A 20,793-nucleotide genomic window follows, 5' to 3' on the forward strand; every position below is an offset into this window, starting at 1 on the left:
TGCACTTTACATTTCACACAACGTATCCCACTACGTTACAGGGGTTGGCGCCAGCAAGGGCATGCGGCCAGAAAACTTTGCCCCCGCTACCTAGTGGCGGACTTCTGGGGGGAGGCGTGGCGGGGGTTCCGCCGGCATAGATCATGGGTCCAGGGCGAGATGGGGCTCGGGCCTGTGCTAGAGGGTACAGGGCATTGCGGTTCCCAGGCTGCCGCTTTCGCCCAATAGAGAGGGGCCCGAACCTGGGAGTAGCGTCCCAGGAGGCTGCCCTATCAGTGGGTGTATAATGGCGGGATAGTTGCAGTGCCAAGACGCGCTTGGAGGGTGTCCCTGCAGCTGTCCTGGCAGGGTGCCCCGAGGCCACTACCACAGCCACTGGTAAGCTGGTGGGCTAGGGGTCCCAGATCCATTGCCTGGACCTGGAATTGTGCGGTGAGTGGGACCTGTGCTGTGTCTGTCCCCATTTATTAATACTGAAGATGACAAAACAAAAAAGGTTTCAAAGCAAGCCTGAGGACAGTAAATCACCCATGGGGATGAGGGTGGGTTCATGGAATGTGGGAAGTTTGAGGGGAAGAGCAGGGGAAGTCGTTGAGGCATTCAGTAGGAGGTGGGTGGACGTGGCGTGTTTGCAGGAAGTCCGGTACAGGGGTGGATCAGCCAGAAAGATTGTTGGGAAGGACTGTTGCTATAAGTTGTTTTGGCAGGGGAGGACAGACGGATATGGAGGTGTTGGTGTGATGGTTGCGGAGAAATGGGTGGAATATGTTATGAATGTTTTGAGAGTAAGCGATAGGATATTGGTTGTGAAAATTCTGTTGGGAAGAAAGATAGCTGTGATTATATCGGCATATGCTCCACAGGCAGGATTGGATGAATCAGAGAAAGATAGATTTTGGGATGATTTAATACGTGTAGTGGGTGGTATGCGGGATGATGAGATAGTGATTTTGGGAGGGGACTTAAATGGTCATGTAGGTGAAGCAGCACAAGGTTATGAAGGAGTGCATGGGGGATGTGCATATGGTCTAAGGAATGCAGAAGGGGAAAGGATACTCGAGTTTGGGGAGGCAACGGACATGATTGTGTGCAACACATATTTTAGGAAAAGAGACAGTACTGTAGGTTAATTACGTATGAGTCTGGGGGAAATAGCAGTCAGATAGATTATTTTCTGGTTAGGAGGGCCGATAGGAGGTTAGTGAGGGATGTTAAAGTTATAGGAAGTGAGGAGTGTGTGCAGCAGCACAAACTATTGATTTGTGATATGGTGCTTAAAGAACAAATGATGAAAAAGAGGACTTATGTACCTAGGAGGAAAATATGGAAGCTGAAAAACCAAGTAGTAAGGGATGCCTTCTATAGCGAGTTGAGGAGAGTGGTGGCTGAACAGGGAGCTGTAGACAGAGGCGTTAATGAACAGTACAGAGCCCTCAAGAACAATTTCTTGAGAGTTACTGATGTAACATGCGGCTGGACAAGAGGACCACCAAGACATAAAGTAACTTGGTGGTGGGATGAGGGTGTAGAAGCTGCAATTAAGGAGAAAAGAAGGCTTTTCCGGGAATGGAAGAAGGGTGGTAGCAAAGAGGAATATTTGGCTGCCAAGCGTAGGGCTAGGAGAGAGGTATACAGGGCAAAGTCTGAGTCACAGAGACAATTACTTGATAACCTAAATCATGGGGAAAGGAAAAATATATTTAGGGTGGCAGGTCAGGTGAAGAGGGATAATCGGGATATCATAGGTGAGCAGTGTGTGAAGAATGATGAAGGAAGGGTAGTGGTGAACAGTGAGGATATTAAAGATGCATGGAGAGAGCATTATAACCGGTTGTTGAATGAGGAGTTTGACTGGGACAGGGAAGGTTTGGAGCCAGCAGATCCAGTGTCTGGCCCTTGGCCTTTGATTGATACTGCTACTGTGAGTGAGGCAATAGGCAGGATGAGGGTGGGGAAGGCAGCAGGTGTGTCTGGGTTGACTGCCGAAATGTTGAAGGCCTCAGGCGATATAGGGGTGAGTTTAGTCACTGACCTGATAAATAGGATTATTTATGAGTGTGTTGTCCCAGATGATTGGCTGAAGAGTGTAATTGTAAATGTGTATAAAGGGAAGGGTGATGCCCTGGAAAGAGGGAATTATAGAGGTATAAAGCTTTTAGATCAGATAATGAAGGTAATGGAGAGAGTTTTAGAAGGTATGATTCGAGAAAGAGTGAATATTGATGAGATGCAGTTTGGGTTTATGCCAGGTAGGGGGAGCACTGATGCCATATTCATTGTTCGACAGCTTCAGGAAAAATATATTGGTAGGAGAAGGGATCTTTATTTTGTTTTTGTTGATTTGGAAAAGGCCTTTGACAGAGTCCCTAGAGAGGTGGTGAAGTGGGCAATGAGAAAGCTTGGCTTGGAGGAGTGGCTGGTTAGGGTGGTTATGGCCATGTATGTGGGTGCTCACACCCAGGTGAGAGTGAATGGAGATTTGAGTGATGAGTTTTCCGTGAATGTTGGTGTGCATCAGGGGTCAGTCTTGAGTCCCATGTTGTTTATCATGGTACTTGAAGCCCTTTCACGTGACTTTAGAAACGGACTCCCGTGGGAGTTGTTGTATGCTGATGATTTGGTGTTGATTGCAGAGAATGAAAGGGAGGCGGAGGAAAGGTTTAGGAAGTGGAGAGATGGTATGGGGCAAAAGGGTTTAAGGGTAAATGCAGATAAAACAAAAGTGATGATATCTAGGGTTGGTGGCGGTACTGTCAAAGACGAGGGAGAGTGGCCATGTGCAGTTTGCCACAAGGGCGTGGGAAGTAATTCCATCTTGTGCGGTGTGTGTGATAAATGGGTGCATAAGAGATGTAGTGGTATCAGAGGTAGACTGCGAGATAATGCTGATTTTATGTGTACGGCGTGCCGGGGTGAGCAGGTGGAGATTGTCAGACGTGAAAGAATTGAACTTGCTGGTGAATCTCTTGAGTGTGTGGAAGAGTTTTGTTATTTAGGAGACATGTTGTGTGCTGGAGGTGGGGCTGGAGCTAGCTCTGTGGCTAGGGTGAGAAGTGGTTGGAAGAAGTTCAGGGAGCTCTTGCCTCTCCTGACATTGAGGGGGCTCTCCCTACGTGCTAAGAGGTCTTTGTATGCAGCGTGTGTTAGGAGTGTAATGCTGTATGGCAGTGAGACCTGGGCAGTGAAGGAGGAAGACATTCGCCGGCTCAGACGTACAGAAATGACAATGATTAGGTGGATGTGCAGTGCGTCCCTGTGTCCAAGGCCTGGAGGGGCTGGGTTTACAATGGAAGAGTTGAGAGGTAGGATGGGACTGGAGTGTATTGGTGTTGTCATGAGGAGAGGTAGATTGAGGTGGTTTGGACATGTGGAGAGGATGGGGGATGATAGTTGGGTGAGGAAGGTGTGAAGTGTTAATATTGGGGGTGGGGTTATGAGGGGTAGACCGAGAAAGACATGGGACGAGGTCATTAAGTGTGACCTTAGGGTTAAGGGACTGAACAGGGAGGCTGCAATGGATCGTGCAGCATGGAGAGCCGCCATTAGGTGACCAAGGCCGACACATGCAAGCATGTTGGAGCCTTTAAAAACGAAAACGAAAACGAAACGAAAACTAGGTGCTAATACAATGTACCATCACAGGTGCGGTGATTAGGGTTTAGGCGATACCCTGGTGGACAGAGGCACATGTAGCTGCCATAGGTGTTGTGGCACTGGTGTTGGCAACGCTCCAGCAGACGGCATTCATCAATATCTGCGGAAGAAAAATTCATCATTATTATTACCGGTAATCATCCTAATCATCCAAACCCTATGGGGTCAGTAATAATAATAAATACACTATAGGAGACAAATGGATGGTTGTTTAATGCAGAGAAATTCATACACACTCATACACACATGCAAGCATGCATACATACAGACAGATGGACACACACAATGTACAGTGTTGAAGCACAGGCAAAAGAAGAGGAATATGTTCATGAATTTGAGTGTAATGAAATATGAATGGTGAGATGGAGGTTTAGGCCACAATGCAGGACAAAACTGCACAGCATCTGCAAGAATTTTTAGCATTTTAAACCTCAAACTTTGGTAGGCTTTCCACAGGTAAGCAATATTGTTCAGCATCAGCCAGTGTAAAACAGATGTTATTCCCTGAAGTTTGTGGGTAAAACCCACACCCACCCTGTACCCACAATCAATTTGATGGTTGGGTCCACACCCACCCCACAGCCACCATGGTATCTTGAACATACCAATGCCTTTTATAACATGGGGGAATTAAGTTTACGATGATGATAATGCATAAAAGGAGGTAACCAAGTGTGTTTACCTTGGCATTCACCCTGTCGGTACTCAAAACCAGTGGGGCAGCTGGACTGAATGTAGAAGTTACGGAGGAGGCGCTCTTGGAACTGTGAGGTAGGGAGGCCAGGCTGGGCAGGGCGGGGATGGCGGGGGGCAGGGGGCAGGCGGGTGCGGGGGGGATCTTCTACATACTGAAGCCCTGGGAAGCATTTCAAAAGGATCTCAGACTATTTTTACGATAAACAAGCCCCCACATTACAAAACTTTTATTTTGCAGTATTTCATGGACCATTAAACTTTAAAACACCCAGCCTATATTTCTCTGTCAGCACTGTGGTTTGTAAAAATCATCTAGGTAGTCAAAAGGAGTCCTTACTATGAATAAGATTCCTTCTGATGATTTTGTCATTCATGATACTTTTGCTTATGTTTCATGTAGTTCACTAAATACATCAGGATATTCAAGTAGGTCAACAAAATAGGAAACATATGCGCACCAATGCATGACTTTCCGTCAGGTAGTCTTTGCTGGCCGGGTGGGCAGATACACTCATAGGTGCCAACCAGGTTTTGGCACTGGTATTGGCATGGTGATGGACTGCCCAGGCACTCATTTATATCTGTATTACCACACATCATGACAACACATGACACCTTATTCAACAAATCACAGATGGTCACTGCATATAGCCTAACCACCACCACAGAACAAATAATATCTATCTATCTATAGCCCGACGCCCTAATCCCGTAAAGGGTGGCCGCAGACAAAACGCCTCCAAGTCACTCTGTCACCCACCATTTGACTCCCCTCCCCCCAACTCACCCCCCCCTCCCTCATATACCTCTCAACTCCATCCCTCCACCTCATCCTCGGTCTACCCCTCCCTCTTCCTCCCTCCACCTCACCTACATACACCCTCTTAGTCAGTCTTTCATTCTCCATTCTCTCTACATGTCCAAACCACCTCAGTGTATTTCTCCTAATCTTTTCAACCACATCCACATCTACCCCACAACGTTCCTTCACTTCTTCATTCGTCAACCTGTCCCTCCACGTCACTCCACATGCTCCTCTCAAGTAACTCATTTCCACTGCTCTCACTCTTGACTTGTTCCCCTCTTGCAATGTCCACGCCTCGCTTCCATACGTCAGGGTAGGGATCACAATACCATCATGCAGTGACTTCTTAACTTCCATACTCACCTCCCTATTTCTCATCACTGCTTTCAGTGTACCAACAACCTTTCTTCCCTGCTGTACCCTTTCACGTACTTCATCCCCCAAAGTTCCATCCTTACTCATCACACTACCCAAGTACTTGAATGCACTCACATTCTCCATATCCTCACCATCCAACCTCACTGCACACTCTGTGACTTCATTCCTCTCAAACACCATAACTTTACTTTTGTTTACATTAACTTTCAGCTTCCTCCTCCTACACACTGTCCCAAATTCATTCACCAAACCTTGCAACTCCCATTCATCTTCACTCAACAATACTGTATCATCAGCAAACAGCAACACCGGAAGCTTCCAAATCTCACCCTCATTCATTAGGGCCACCCCCACATCCACTGCCCTACCTTGTACCTCCTTTACAACCCCATCCATATATATATTAAACAGCCATGGAGACATTACACACCCCTGTTTCAGTCCCACATTGAGATCAAAGAACTCACTCAGCTCACCATCCACTCGCACCGTAGCCCTAGCTCCCTCGTACATACTCTTCACAGCACTTAACAATTTCCCCTCCACTCCATATATTCTTAATACCTTCCACATACCTTGCCTATCTATTCTGTCATAAGCTTTCTCCAAGTCCATGAAGGCAGCATACACTTTCCTTCCCTTCTCTAGATACTTCTCCACTAAACATCTTAGAACAAATATCTGATCTACACACCCTTTTCCCTTCCTAAATCCCCCTTGTTCTTCTCCAACTAGCTCCTCTGTCATATGCCTAACCCTATCAATGAGTATTCTACCATATATTTTACCAGTCACACTAAGAAGGCAAATACCCCTATGGTTATCACATACTTCTCTCTCCCCTTTTCCTTTGTACAGAGGAACAATTATACCTGATTTCCAGTCCTCTGGAACCCTTCCCTCTTCCCAAGCCAATCTACTCAACTTCCATATCCACTCCACAACAATCTCACCCCCATACCTAAGCATTTCACCACACACTCCATCAATTCCTGGGGCCTTTCCCAGCTTAATCTTCTTCATCGCTTCCACTACTTCCGACCTACTGATCTCTTCCTCCCTCCTCTCAACTCTTCTTCTCCCAGCCATTCCCCAACCACTTATACTCACACTGCTCTCACTCTCTACATTCAACAAATCCTCAAAGTGCTCCTTCCATCTCCTCAATTTCTCTCTCTTCTCCACCAACAATCTATTATTCCTATCTTTCACTCCCCTACTACTTCCCCTTTCACACTGCCTTACTTTCTTTACCTCCTTCCAAAACAATTTCTTACTCTCCCTCCATTTCACACTCAGATTCCTCCCAAACTCTTCATCCACTTTCTTCTTACTCTCCTTCACCAGTCTCTTAACCTCCCTTCTCCTGCTCACATATACCTCTCTCTTCTCTCTCTCATCTTCTCCCCTACCTCTACTCGCCAACCATTCACCATATGCCTTCTTCTTTTGTTCCACAGCTCGTTTCACCTCATCATTCCACCATGCTGTCCCTTGCACACCCTTGCATCTCCTCCTCACTCCACAAACCGCCTCACACGCTGCGCTTATCTCTTCCGTTAATATCTTATATACATCTTCCACCCCTTCCATCTGCTCTAGCTCATACCTTCCCAATCTTTCTTCCACTATGCTCTTATACTCTGTCCTTTTCTCACTATCTTGCAATTTCTCCACTCTTCTCACAGGAGCTGCTTCCTCCTGTCTTCCCCTTCGCCTCCTCAACCACTTTCTTTGCAGCTCTACCTTGGCCATCACTAAGTGATGGTCCGAGACTCCATTCCCCCACCCTCTCCACACCCTTGCATCCAACACTTGTCTTCTCATTCGCTCATCCACACACACGTAGTCTATCATTGCCTTTCGTTCAACAAGTTCACCATCCATCCTCCTCATTACTCTCCATGTATACCGGTGGATCATCTTATGACGAAAGTAGGTGTTGGCTATTGCCAACCCCTTACCAGCACAGATGTCCACCAAAGCACTACCATTCCCATCTACTTCAGCTGGCACACCCCACTGACCAACCACTCCATCCACTCGTACATTCCCAACTTTGCCATTCATGTCTCCAATCAACAGCACTCTCTCACTCCTCTCAAACTTGTCCATACATGCTTCTACTCTCGCCCAAAACTCATCTTTCACTCTTGCCACTCGATCCTCTGTTGGAGCATACACACATACAATCGCCCATGCTTGTATACCTACTTTCATCCTCACCCATACAATCCTTGCACCCACTGTTCCATACTCTCTTATATTCTCCTTCCACTTCTTGCTTATCATCAGACATACTCCCTCTCTTGCCCTCTCATTCTCATTGACTCCCGCACATATACCTGCACCGTATTCCCATTCTCTCATCCTTTCACCTTTCCATTTAGTTTCAGTCAATCCACATATATCCACTTTTGCATCCTCAAGCACCTGGACAATCTCTCTCTCTTTCACTTCATCATTCACTCCTCTCACATTCCACGTTCCCACCCTCAGAATGTCCTTTGTCCGTTCCTTAGTCGTCAACGTATGGTCCGTCCGGGTCCGAGGCGCTTTATTTGCTTTTTTAGTTAGTTCTTTTTACGGGGTGGGACACTAACCCACCACCAACCCTTTTAGTCGCCTCGTACGACAAGCAGGGATACTGGGGGAGTATTCTTGAAACCCCCACACCCATACACAAGATGAGTAAAATGGTTTACAACACATTCAGCTGAGCAAGAATTAAGTAAGCCATATTACACATTTAACAGTAGCAAAATGGCAATAATATACAGTCTTCAATGGCAGATTTAAACTCAGTACTGTGCAAAAGTAGCAGATTAAATATGCAGTAGAAAAATATGCAAAAATGAAAGAAATGAATGACATGCACTGAAAATTACAACTGAAGAACTAGGGGTAAGGATTGTGAAGATTATCTATCTGTATGCAGTCAATAGTAAATCCAGTCAAGGGAATTGCTGAAATAATCAAACTCAAAGTATAATCACATTAAGAAAACATTCTGGCTACCACTAAATAATTCTACCTTGTTCATTAAGTATCCATAAGTTTTAAAGTTTTATGCTAAACAGAAAAAACATTGAGATGATTTTAAAAGAGCCAGCAGTTGCTAAAAACATGTGAATATATCAAACTGAAAACAAAACAAAAAATGAAATGAGAATACTTATATATGGTGTTGGAGGAGTTTCTGTGCAGTAGGACATGGGAAGTATGTCACTGTGAGGTGTTACTGTGAGATGCATGATATGGCAGTGTGTAATGTGGTACTGTGTAGTGTGGCAGAGTATCTCAGGGAAATGTGAGGTAAGGCAGTGTCTGGTGTGGCAGTGTGAGGTATGGCAGTGTGTGGTGCAGTAGTATGAGGTATGGCAGTGTGTGGTGTGGCAGTGTGAGGTATGGCAGTGTGTGGTGTGGTAGTGTGAGGTATGGCAGTGTGTGGTGTGGCAGTGGAAGGTGTAACTGTGAGGTGCAGTAATATGTGATACTTAAGAGTGAAGTGTGTTTAATGTGTGACAGTGTGAGGGGTGTTCGTGTGATATGAAGTGTACACTGTGTGCTATAATCCTCTACAGGACCATAACTTTTCCACACCTAATATACAATAATTAGGAGGGCTAACAAGGAGACACTAGAGGCAAAGCAAGCATGTGACAAAAGGTCTGACCGCGGCAAGGGTGTCCAGGTCCAGGTGATGTGAATCCACGAGAACACAAGCAGTGGTAGGACCCCCAAGTGTTGGTGCATTGTTGTGTGTAGTGGCAGGCTGCTGTCTCATCTGCACACTCATCAATATCTGCAGGATACAATGACTGATGTAAGACGAATAGTTGTTGATGAACCTACTACAATTAGCACCACCTCATTCTGCACTCATCATTGTCTGTAGGAGTTACATGCAGACAGACCCCATTATATATAAAGGATGTGTTCCAAGTATGATGATTTATTCATCCATCCATCCATCCATCATCCAATCCTATGCTGCCCCATGAGGAGCGTAGGAGCCCGGGGCTAGGCAGTTGGTCCTGACATTTAAGATGAGAGTGACCAACCTCACTCATCCCTAGGTGGCATTACGTGAGCAATAAACCCCAACCACCCCTTGGATATAAACCTTCACCGGCTCAATCCGATTGGAGCGCAATAATTACCCACTAAACCACCAGGCGCCAAACTTTGGTTATATGGTTACCACCCAGCATAGTAAATAGATTCCTGGTGTACAGGAAACCATTTGCCTTGTCACTCAGTGTAGAGTCACCCATAAGCAGAAGGAAGAGGAAAGAATGAAGGAATGAAAGACAGAAGATGGAGTGTAAAGTCACCCGTAGGCAGAAGGACGAGGAAAGAACGAAGGAAAGAAAGATAGAAGAAGATGGAAGGAAAGAAGGATGGAGGAGAGGACAGGGCAGACACCCAAGAGCAGCACTACATTGAGTGAGTGGATTCATACAATTGCTATTACATACTGGGGAAAATTTGCAAACCATTTCATAAGCAGCAATGGAACTTTAATCCCTTTGCACACTGTGACTTGATTACCGCCTGAAACTGCACAGTGACATGAATCACATCATAAAAAAATACCTCTTAAACTGGTATTTGAACACAATTTGAGTGACAAAAATTGCCTCCTGAAGTTGTACTTGTGCAATTAGTATCAGAGAACCTGGAAAAATTATTTTTGAGTGATAAAATTCACTCACCCACCAGCCAGGCCTCCCCCTGCAAGTAGAGTATTGTGTATGGAACAGCCCATCTCAAAATTAATGGCTGTGGGGTAAACAGGCATTTTAAAAAATGTAATATACTTTGGACTACAGAAAAAACTAATGACAATACAAGATGACCTGTATGAGAACTTACAGTACCTATATTAATCTTCCTATTGCCATCACAATCAAGGCCTGATTCACAAACTTATAATCAATGACTGCTCACAACTTTAATTAATTTTTGAAGGAGAAGGAAAGGAGAATTCAGAGACTTTCCATGTCTTCTGTTCCTCCTATAAAACAAAATCTTGGTCAGGAAGGGAAAATTATCAGAGGATTATCTATTTCTTTTGGAAGGAAGGCCAAGAAAAAGGGAGTGAAGCAACTCCTCTTGTCTCCTGCTCTTCCTGCAAAACCAAATCTAAGATATGACTGGTAATGGATTATAAATTTGAAAACACCACTCCAAGCAACCAAAGAATGTTACCTATGCAAGAGACGTTGTTGGCTTGAGTGAGGCCTGGTGGACAGTCAGTGGTGCAAGTGTATGAGCCAGGTGTGTTCTGGCAGTCTTGACCCTCCACACAGTCATGCTCGTATGTGGCACACTCATCAATATCTGCAATTAGTTGTATCTAATGTTACTCTGTGGCAATAAAAGTATGTTAGCATAAATGTGCTTCAAGTGCTAGTAAAATTTCTTTAAAATTGGTGATGTTTTTGAGTAACAAGAAATAAAATAATTATTATTATTATTATAATTTTTATTATTAAGTCCCTTGGTATGATGATGTACTATATTTTTTTAAAGACCAAAAGCTAGAACTAAAGGGATGATTTCACACAGTGGCATTGATATAACCTAGTAATCAATACAAATACTCATATATCACAACTCCCTCCCTATTCCCTGAGAGGAAGACGATGGACTACAGGAAAAGGGCAACTTCAGCCTCCTTGGCCACAAGAAGAAGAAATGAAGAGGTTCAGAAAATGGTATCCCAGCATCTCACCTTTGCAGCGTCCATTGGGGAGGACTGCATAGCCATCTGGACATTGACACCTGAAGGAGCCAACAGTGTTCTGGCAAGAGTGGCTACATGGTGACACCAGCTGCAAACACTCATCTATGTCTGTGGGAGGTCATCATCATCATCATCATCATCACCATCACTACTATCATCATTTTTATCATGATTACCCTAATCTTAATTCCCAACTAAATGGTATGGTGAGGAAGAATCCACAAAGAATAAAAGGGAAAGCTCTCAAACTCTAACAAAAACATTACAGTATGTTCATCAACAGCTACTGTTTTTACTTTATTCACCATCATCTTCATTATCATCATCCGGTCCTCCTTTCCCACCCTAGGGCAGGGTGAGGAGTAGCAACGTCCAGACAGTCCAAGTTTGCCCAGTCCAATGAGCCACGCTTCCATTTGCTCACCGTTCTTTAACTTGACCTAAAATTGCCATCCCTCCATCTTGAGTGCTAAAATGTAGTAACTGCTTAACACCAGAGTATGATGCCAAACACAATACCAAGGAAAGGAGGTAGAGCTGTAGCATTATGTTTTTCTGCTACTCAGTTACGTAAAATACGCTGCAAAAGGATGAAAATTTGGGCTATGTTAAGATGAAAGAATCGTACTAACCTACGCAGCGGCTTTGTCCAATGAGCCTGAAGCCTCTCTGGCAATCACAGCGGTACCCACCAATCAGATTAAGGCATGTCTGATCACACACACCTGGCACCTCCTCACATTCGTTGATGTCTGAGGACAATAGAAAAAATAGTTTGTCATGGTAATCATCATAATTTTCTTTATATACTTAAAATATACAAAAATGAATAAACCATCCTCCTCCTCCTCCTCATCATCATCATAACAACAATGTAGTATTTTATTTCTGAAAAGTGCCAGTTCTTACGCAGGAATTCACTAGCATTTAAAACATGTTTGCACCTTTATGATTACAAGGTACAACTGTAACATTATTTATACACAGCATACTACACATCTGCTTCCTGTAATTATATAAGGGGTGGGTAGGATTCAGAAACAGGAGATAGGAATACACAAATGTACTAGTCATCATAAGAGGAACCACAGGAATTCCTTGATTTGGCAGGACTAATACTAACCTTCACACGATGTCCCCGAAGGTGTGTTGCGCAAGCCCGGTCCACAGGTGTATGTGCAGGTGTATGAGCCAGGTGTGTTGCTGCACTGTTCACGCGGACCACATACACCCGCCATGGTGCACTCATCCACATCTGACAACAAGGTCACGTATTGGTCTTGATTCATCATCCATACCTCTTTTCCCACTTAAGGATGGGGTATTGTAGGGCCCAGAAAAAAACGAATATAAAGAGAAACTAACTAGAAGTCTATCCGGCTAATTGGGTCACACTCTCATTCAGTCACCATTCAAGTTCCCAGCATCTCTTACTTCACCTCACAGACATAAACACCTACACTTATGGTTTTCATATTACCTATTAGCTAGATTATATCCAACACCTATCGCATCACCAGGAAAAGATTCAGATCCTAAAACACTTGTCATATAAAATAAAACTGTAAATGGTAATAGGTATGGTCAGACAGCTTTCAAATGACAGAACTGGATCACCAACAAAATAACACATGCACACTTCATACAGAATGCTCATCCACATCTCAAAATATGATCATGTATTAGTCTACATTACCTCACATATCTATCAATGGATATTTTGAACACCTTGAAAAGGAAGTTGGTGACAGCAATGAACAACTGTGTCTTGAAAAACAGATTGGATAAATGTAGACATGGAGACAAGACATGAGCTTAGTTTAAATCATGCATACTACAATTAGGCTCACACACGCATGCACGAACGCATCCACGCACGCATGCACACATGCACAAATCACTTCAATAGAGTACAGTTCTCACCCTGGCAAGTATAACCATCAGGTCCAAGCATGTAACCAGGTGTACATGTGCACGAATATCCACCCTGAGTGTTCATACATCCATGTGAACATCGGCTGGTGGAGTCCTGGCATTCATTGTTGTCCCGGCAGTACGGTCCAGCTGGATCCAGGGTGAAACCAGAGGGACATGAACCACTGACTGTACCGGGTCTGACTGTGGTGGAGGCAGAGTACTGGAGCTCACCCCGGCTTGTGCTGGAGATAATTAAGTTTATATGCTTATACTGTACTGTCATTACTGTTACAATCATCATCAGTACTATCATTACCATTTATACATCCACTACTGCAGTTGCACAGTACCGTACAGTATTGTGATACACTACAATAAACCACACTATATTTCACTACAGCACTCTATAATACACTCTACTGCTTACACTATATTGTGCAATACAGAAATTCATTTTGTATACATCACTACTCACATTCATCATTCATTCATTGCCAGACGCCATGTATCCCAGACAGGGTGGCCAAGGGCTTAGAGTTAACTGTTTTACAGGGAGGGGCACTAATCCTCCACCAACCCCACTTGACGTAGGGATGCCAACAGCATCTGGTGTTCCCCGGTGGTCACCCATCCAAGTACTAACCAGACCCAACGTTGCTTAACTTCGCTGATCGAACGGGAAGCGGTGTACTCAACGTGGTATGGCCGTTGGCACACTACTCACACACATGAAAAAATATAACACCACAACACTCCACGTTATGATCCCTCTCTCTCTCACAATCACTTATTAACAAGACAAACTCCTTACCTATAAGCTGAGTCGAGATTAGATGCTTGTAGAGTCTGTACAAGGTACGGCATATTTCCCAGCTCAGGGTCGTATGAGAGTGTGTGGTTCCAAGCATAAGGAAGCAGATGTTCACCCAGGCCGAAAGTCCGAGTGGAAGAGGCAAACAAGGTCCCACCTCCAGTCTGCACATAATCCTCTGAAGAGATTTGAGTGGTTGACTGATTTCTTTTTTATAATACAAAAGAAAAAAAACAAAGGCTTGAGAAGCTGCAAAACTTGTCCCTTCCAATAAAAAAAGAGTAATAACTTACTACAGTAATTTGATAATGGTAACTGTCAAATCCTATTTTGCCTCCTTTAAGGCATAGGGTCCAAGGCCAGGCTACCATTAATTCAGAACATTTAAGGGTAGGAGACCAATTTATGCCTCTGGTAACACTTACATGATAGAAAAAAACCTCTCTGGTCAGCTCTTGGACTCAAACCATAGCACAAAAGCCACAATGCACTGCAACCCAAATGCTCTGCCAACCACATCACCAGGCATCTTCTAAATTAACAGACTATATTTACTTCTAAATATGTGTTTCACCTGTGTATGGCTGTAGTGTGACAGGTGAGTCTGGAGGGAGGTATGGCACATCACCCGTCACCACCACATCCACCAGTAACACACCCGAGGAATCCACACCACGTACCACCTGAGTCACATCCACAGTCTCACCTGATAATATTAATTCCCATTATTATTATTATCATTATTATCAAGAAGCCTGGATATGTTAACAATTCAAGTTTCATTTCATTTCTGCCCAAATCATCGGTTTCTCTTTGTCCTACTCCCAATTGCCATCATCATCATCATTAACACCATCCCCACCACCACCATTCTAAAACTTTTCCTACTATCATAAATAGGACAATCAGGATCCAAAAACAAAGAAAAGAAAAAAACATTACCAGTAGCAAATGTGACATGGGTTTCCCGCCTGAAGAATCCCCTAGTGAGTGTGTGTCCATTGGCAGCTCCTTCTCGCTCATACGCTGCCACCCACTGCCCTGGAGATAGAACTGGCAGCAGTGGAACCAGCCAAGTACCCTACAAATTGTACAGAGAATTAACACCACCAGTAGTAGTATTTTGTTCTCATTATTATTATCCAGATGATTTTATTCAGCTTAACTTACCCCTCCATTAGGGTTATTTTCTTTAGCATACTATTCTCTGATATTTTTCTCTTTTTGCTCAATTTCTGTGAGCATCTCTCCTTTTCAACTTTTGTTGTTTTTTTTCTGTTTACTTCACACTGCAGGTTGTTCAGAAAGGCAGTCAGCCCCTTCAGCAAGATTTTATTTTTTTATAATCTGATTCATTTTAATGCAATATGAATATACTTCCTTCTTATAATCTTTTGTTGTGTACTTCATACTGCTATCCATCATCCAATGCAGTACTGTCCTGTAAGGTCATAGGAGCCTGGGTCTCAGCTACACAGTCCAGACATTTATGGTGATAGCGAGCAGTTACTTGCCCCTTAGTGGCATTGCATGGGCAATAAACCCCAACCATCCCTCAGAATTACTTTCATGGGCCATAAGTCAGGTATTTAAAACTACTACTATTATGATTAACTTTTCGTGAAACACCTTCCGTCACCACAACTGGCAAGGAATTGTCAGCATAATGTTGACTGTGCTAGAACATGTAAAAAAATCCTTGAGAAACTGACATGCTTGTGTGTGACGGGTGTGAAGGCAGCTCCAAGGGTGCGATGGGGACTTCTGTTTGAGAGGTTTGCAGTCAGCCCCACCACACCCAGATCCTCACTGTTCAGTTCACCCATCAGTGTACCACGAGCCACACCAGGAAGTTCATCACAACCCTCACCCTCACACGTGGCTGTCTGGGGGTGAAAATTCAGACAGGAAGGTAAATACAGGAAGGCTAGTAAGGAATGATTACACAAGGTATGTGTAAAAACGGATGGACACATTACACAAAATCAAAGTACAGGTAATAAAGGACAAATTGGATGTAAAGAAGGAGGGAAAGGAGAGAGCTGGAAGAAAAGGAGATGGTGTGGATAAGAGATGGAAAGAAGATGGTATGGCTAATAGATGGAGAGAGGATGGTGGTGGCAGATTAGGAAAAGTGGATGTAACAAACAATAAAAATACGGTGGATGTAGAGAAGACGACGGAAAAATTGGGCAAGGCAGACGTGAGGAAGGGAAATTAGGTAAAGGAGAAGAGGGATGGGAATTTTAGGGAAGATGGATGAATGGAAGGGTATATTAAGCATGGGAACAATTGGAAAGGTTTTTTAGGCAAGGAGGAAAAGGGGAAATGAATATTAGGCAAAGGGGTGAGAGGAAGGGAATATTAAGCAAAGGGGAAGAGGGGAAAAGAATATTAGGCAGGGATGGGAAGTGGATGGGAATATTAGGCATGTGGAATAAGTGGAAAGAAAGAGGCAAGGGGCCAAATGGCATGGAATATTAGAAAAGGTGGATGTAATGAAAATAAAAGAATATCAGGCAAGGCTGATGCAAAGAAAGGGGAAGTGTATACAGTACACACAACCACCAACCTGTGTGTAGTCTCCGAGGCACGGGTTTCCACCAGATCTGGGTGAGGGGGCATCACACTGCCTGGTCCTGGTGCGGAATCCAATGCCACATGTCATACTGCATGCTGACCACTCTCCCCATGATCCCCATGAGCCTGACACTGCACAAATAACATGATCCACATCATCATCATCACCACTGTCACTGCTATCCTAAATTTACTGGTAATTCCCAACTACATGATGCAGTGAGGCAGTATCTAAGTACAAAACAACAGAACTAAGATTCAGAAGATTTGAAAGCACATAGGTGAATCTTACCAGGGCAGGTGTGGTTGTTGCAGGACTGTGTGTCGGTGTCAGGGCCAGGGCAGGCACGACCATCAGGTGATGGGGCAGGGCTGTCACAGGTGCGGAATCTGCGCCGCTGACCACCACCACATGACGCAGTGCATATACCCCACTCAGACCATGATGACCACCCTCCTACAACATTAACAATAACGTTACAATAGTCCAGCATCACACTACAGTCTATTCATTTTTTTACATACAGCATAACACCACTTCATCATTAAAACATCACCATACCACAGCTACACATGGTAGAACAAATGCATCACTCAAATCATAATTACCATCCTCCTGTAACACCACCACAGCTTTACAACACAATCATACCACCACAACCCTGCTATCACACAATCATACCACAACCACATGATATATGTAGTACATATATCCCACTTGGACTATGAAAACCACCCTTCTAGCGCAACTTTCACAGCAAAATTACAACATAACTATATAACAATAAAAGAATCAAAACACATTTACTAACACAATCATGACACCAACATAATAACAACATTACAACTTGAATGCTCTGCCCTAAACCATCAAGCATTAACTCAACACATGCACATACCATGTCATTATAAAAATGGATACAGTTAATAGGGCATATGTCCAGGTTGCAACAGTCACCAAATCTAACATATGAGCAATAAAATACTAAAGCACCATTAAGTCATACCATTGATAGGGCACATATCCAGGTTGCAGTAGTCCTCAATGGAGTCTGAGCCAGGACAGTATCGTCCCCCATTGGATGGGGTGGGGTTGTCACATACCCTCCGTCGCTTCCTCACTCCTCCACCACACGACACACTGCACACACTCCATCCACTCCATATACCCCATCCACCGTCCACCTGGGTATACGTAGATATAATTCATTCACTACAGTCAGGTGGTAGGTGTAAGAGAAGAAGATGCAGAAGACAGAGTAAGATGGAGACGGGTGATCTGCTGAGGTGACCCCTAACGGGAGAGCCGAAAGGAGAAGAAGAAGAGTCAGTTTGCTTTTAACTGACAGAATTGAACCACTCTGACAGCTCAAATACTTCTATCAGGATAACTCTGACAACATAAACACTAAGATATGGTTGCAGTAAATTCTGTATGCCTTGGTTATGAGGTGGAAATGAGTTTCCTTGGTTACTAGTCAAAATCAGTTTTCCATTTGTCTAAACTTGATCATCAGCTAAGTTAAAAGGGAGTTAATCATCTCTATCACATTAGACAAAATATGTCATAAGCATATTAGTAATGTCAATTAAGGTCTGCTCTTGAATGATCCTCTGCTTGCATTAGGAATACTTGACAACAAAGAATGAAACATATAAGGGTAGTAACTTTTGTCTCTTGCACTTTTTCATTTCCAGTTATTCTCTCTCTCTCTCTCTCTCTCTCTCTCTCTCTCTCTCTCTCTCTCTCTCTCTGGCATTATATTCATCTTCACTAAAATTTTCATCTTCTATATGTTTCCCCCCTTTTTCTGTCAGTTTGTTTGTCTTTATATCTGTCTCTTTCTCTCTCACCAGACAGGGAGGTCCAGAGCAGGGTGTCAGCTCTAATGGGTCTCCCTCACACTCGCCTCCTCCAGCCGCAGGTGGTGGGGAGTCACACAGGCGAGTGCGCTGACGAAGACCATCCCCACATGTCTTGCTGCACTCTGACCACTCACCCCACTCGCCCCATCCCCCAGACACTGGGGAAATAAGTAAACATAAAAAAATATATAAGCAATTAAATTTTTAACAGTAATCATCCACTGCTGTGCTTCACTACATAACTTTGTTTGCTTTTTATTTATTTATTTTTTTTACTCTCTACCTTTTCTTCTGGTCTCTCTCCCTCTCTCTTGCTCTCTCATTGTAACAGACAAACCCTATATTTTTATTATAAACTTTGAAGGACTTACCTGGACAATCCTTGGGGTGGCATTCTTCCCTCTGCGTGGCAGCACCCTCACATGTCTTACCTCCATACACAGGAGCTGGATCTGCACACACACGTAAGCGCACACGTTCACCCACACCACACGTCACACTGGAATGTGCATGTGGAAGATGTTGAGAAATGTGGATGCTTGAGTGATGTATAAATAAAGGTAATGATGAAGAAAGAATTAAAGAAGACAAATATACTGATGAAGATATAGATATACTGTACATGGTGACACCCATGATGATTCCACTAGATAGTGATTACAGCACATTTATTCTAACCTGACAAATATCCCTAATAACTTTACATTTAGGTGATGGCCACATGTAGTTAGACTAGAGCATCACTTTGCCAGTTAACCAAGGAGGCTCATCCTTAGCTCATAGCTAACGAGGAAAGAGTTCATGCAATCACAATTTAGTGCTCAAATTGTGGAAGTGGCCAAGTTGTCAAGAAAAAAATATATATATACCAGTATTTCCGCCTCTCTTTCCTGGTTTTCCCTCATTCTGCTTCCTTCTATTCCTCCACTTCCCTTTGCTTCTTTTCCTTCCCTTCATATCTTCATCCTGTCCCATATCGTTTCTTACATTCCTCCACCATCTCCTCTACAGTAACAATGGCTCTCACCTGCACTCACTCCAAGTCTGCCAGGGTGACCACTGACCATCAACAGGGCAAGGGTCTGGACGGCAGGGTCGGACCTGGGCCTCCTCCCCCGGGCATGCTGCTCCGCCGTGCCGAGGGGCAGGGGAATCACACAGCCGCCGCCTCTGCTGCTTCCCCATGCCACATGACACACTGCATGGAGACCATGGACCCCACAGCCCCCACATCCCAGACACTGACACAACAAATCATATATCCTATTACATTCAATCTATGGATGTCATTTTTACAGTAATTCCTCATTATGTGGAAACAGGCTCCTTGCCACTGATATCCAGGCTTTTCAGAGGGGAAGTAAATGTACTGGAAGGAAAGACTGGATAAATACAAACTTTACCTCTGATATCCAGGTTTGCCTTGGCCAGGTCCTCTCCTAGGTCATTATATGCTTGGCAGATTACTTGACCTTCATCCTCTATCTGAGCTGCTATCAACTGCACAACATAAGAAAAAGCTTATATGAATAAAATATAGAAACTTAATAAAAAATAATGTAAAGTAAGATTTCTCATATCCAAAAGTTAGACCACTTGAAATTTCATGCATGTTCTGTACAGTACAGCTTTTAATTATAAATTATATAAAGTGTCCATCCATCCATCCATTATCCAATCCCATGTTGCCCCATAAGGAGAGTAGGAACCCGGGGCTAGGCAAGTTGGTCCCGACATTTAAGATGAGAGTGACCAGCCTCACTCATCCCTGAGTGTCATTACGTGAGCAATAAACCCAATCACCCCTTGGATATAAATCTACACAGGCTCAATCTGATTGGAACACCTTCATTACCCACTAAACCACCAGGTGCCATAATATGGTTATAAGGTTACCACCCAGCAATGTAAATGGTTTCCTGGTGTACAGGAAACCATTTGGCTTGTCACTCAATGTCGAGTCACCCACTGACAGAAGGAAGTGGAAAGAGAGAGAGTGTAAAGTCCACCGTAGGCAGAAGAAAGAGGAAAGAATGAAGGAAAGAAAGACAGAAAGAGAGGGATGGAAGAGAGGAAAGGGCAGACACCCAAAGCAGCACTATGTCGAGTGAGCGGATGGTGAGCGCCCCCACCTGAGACCTGATACAGGGTGTACAGTGCAAAAATCATCCAGTATAGCTAAAACATAGCACTATAGCTGTTTTGATCATGAGAGGGTTAATGGTGACAGCAACAACACTCCCTGCCTCTGATACTCACTCTAAAATTGATATAATCATCAAGTATCAGCTGCCACAGAATGTTGGTGTTATACTGACTATGAGAGGATTAATG

General features: G+C 43.9%; 1 protein-coding gene and 1 non-coding gene across 2 annotated transcripts in view; both read right to left on the reverse strand.

Moving 5' to 3' along the window:
- LOC145398078 (hemicentin-1-like) overlaps window positions 1-20,793 on the reverse strand; it is a 127,668-nt gene that overhangs the window by 4,263 nt on the left and 102,612 nt on the right. Inside the window, exons 86-103 of the mRNA XM_080271033.1 lie at window positions 19,863-19,959; window positions 19,487-19,700; window positions 18,831-18,958; window positions 18,448-18,617; window positions 17,601-17,778; window positions 16,886-17,050; window positions 16,582-16,725; window positions 15,726-15,895; window positions 14,956-15,094; window positions 14,588-14,719; window positions 14,014-14,191; window positions 13,209-13,444; window positions 12,409-12,540; window positions 11,918-12,037; window positions 11,274-11,393; window positions 10,748-10,879; window positions 9,210-9,338; window positions 3,635-3,754 (exon numbers count right to left, since the gene is read on the reverse strand). Of these exons, the coding sequence (XP_080127159.1) occupies window positions 3,635-3,754; window positions 9,210-9,338; window positions 10,748-10,879; window positions 11,274-11,393; window positions 11,918-12,037; window positions 12,409-12,540; window positions 13,209-13,444; window positions 14,014-14,191; window positions 14,588-14,719; window positions 14,956-15,094; window positions 15,726-15,895; window positions 16,582-16,725; window positions 16,886-17,050; window positions 17,601-17,778; window positions 18,448-18,617; window positions 18,831-18,958; window positions 19,487-19,700; window positions 19,863-19,959 (2,704 nt within the window). The remainder of the gene's footprint in view (window positions 1-3,634; window positions 3,755-9,209; window positions 9,339-10,747; window positions 10,880-11,273; window positions 11,394-11,917; window positions 12,038-12,408; window positions 12,541-13,208; window positions 13,445-14,013; window positions 14,192-14,587; window positions 14,720-14,955; window positions 15,095-15,725; window positions 15,896-16,581; window positions 16,726-16,885; window positions 17,051-17,600; window positions 17,779-18,447; window positions 18,618-18,830; window positions 18,959-19,486; window positions 19,701-19,862; window positions 19,960-20,793) is intronic.
- On the reverse strand, window positions 13,797-13,915 carry LOC145398225 (5S ribosomal RNA). The gene has a single exon (XR_013897080.1). It is a non-coding gene; the product is annotated as a 5S ribosomal RNA (ribosomal RNA).

This window comes from Coenobita brevimanus, chromosome 44 (assembly GCF_032717465.1).
Source record: "Coenobita brevimanus isolate Jiangsu-jjx chromosome 44, ASM3271746v2, whole genome shotgun sequence".
Classification (NCBI taxonomy): domain Eukaryota; kingdom Metazoa; phylum Arthropoda; class Malacostraca; order Decapoda; family Coenobitidae; genus Coenobita; species Coenobita brevimanus.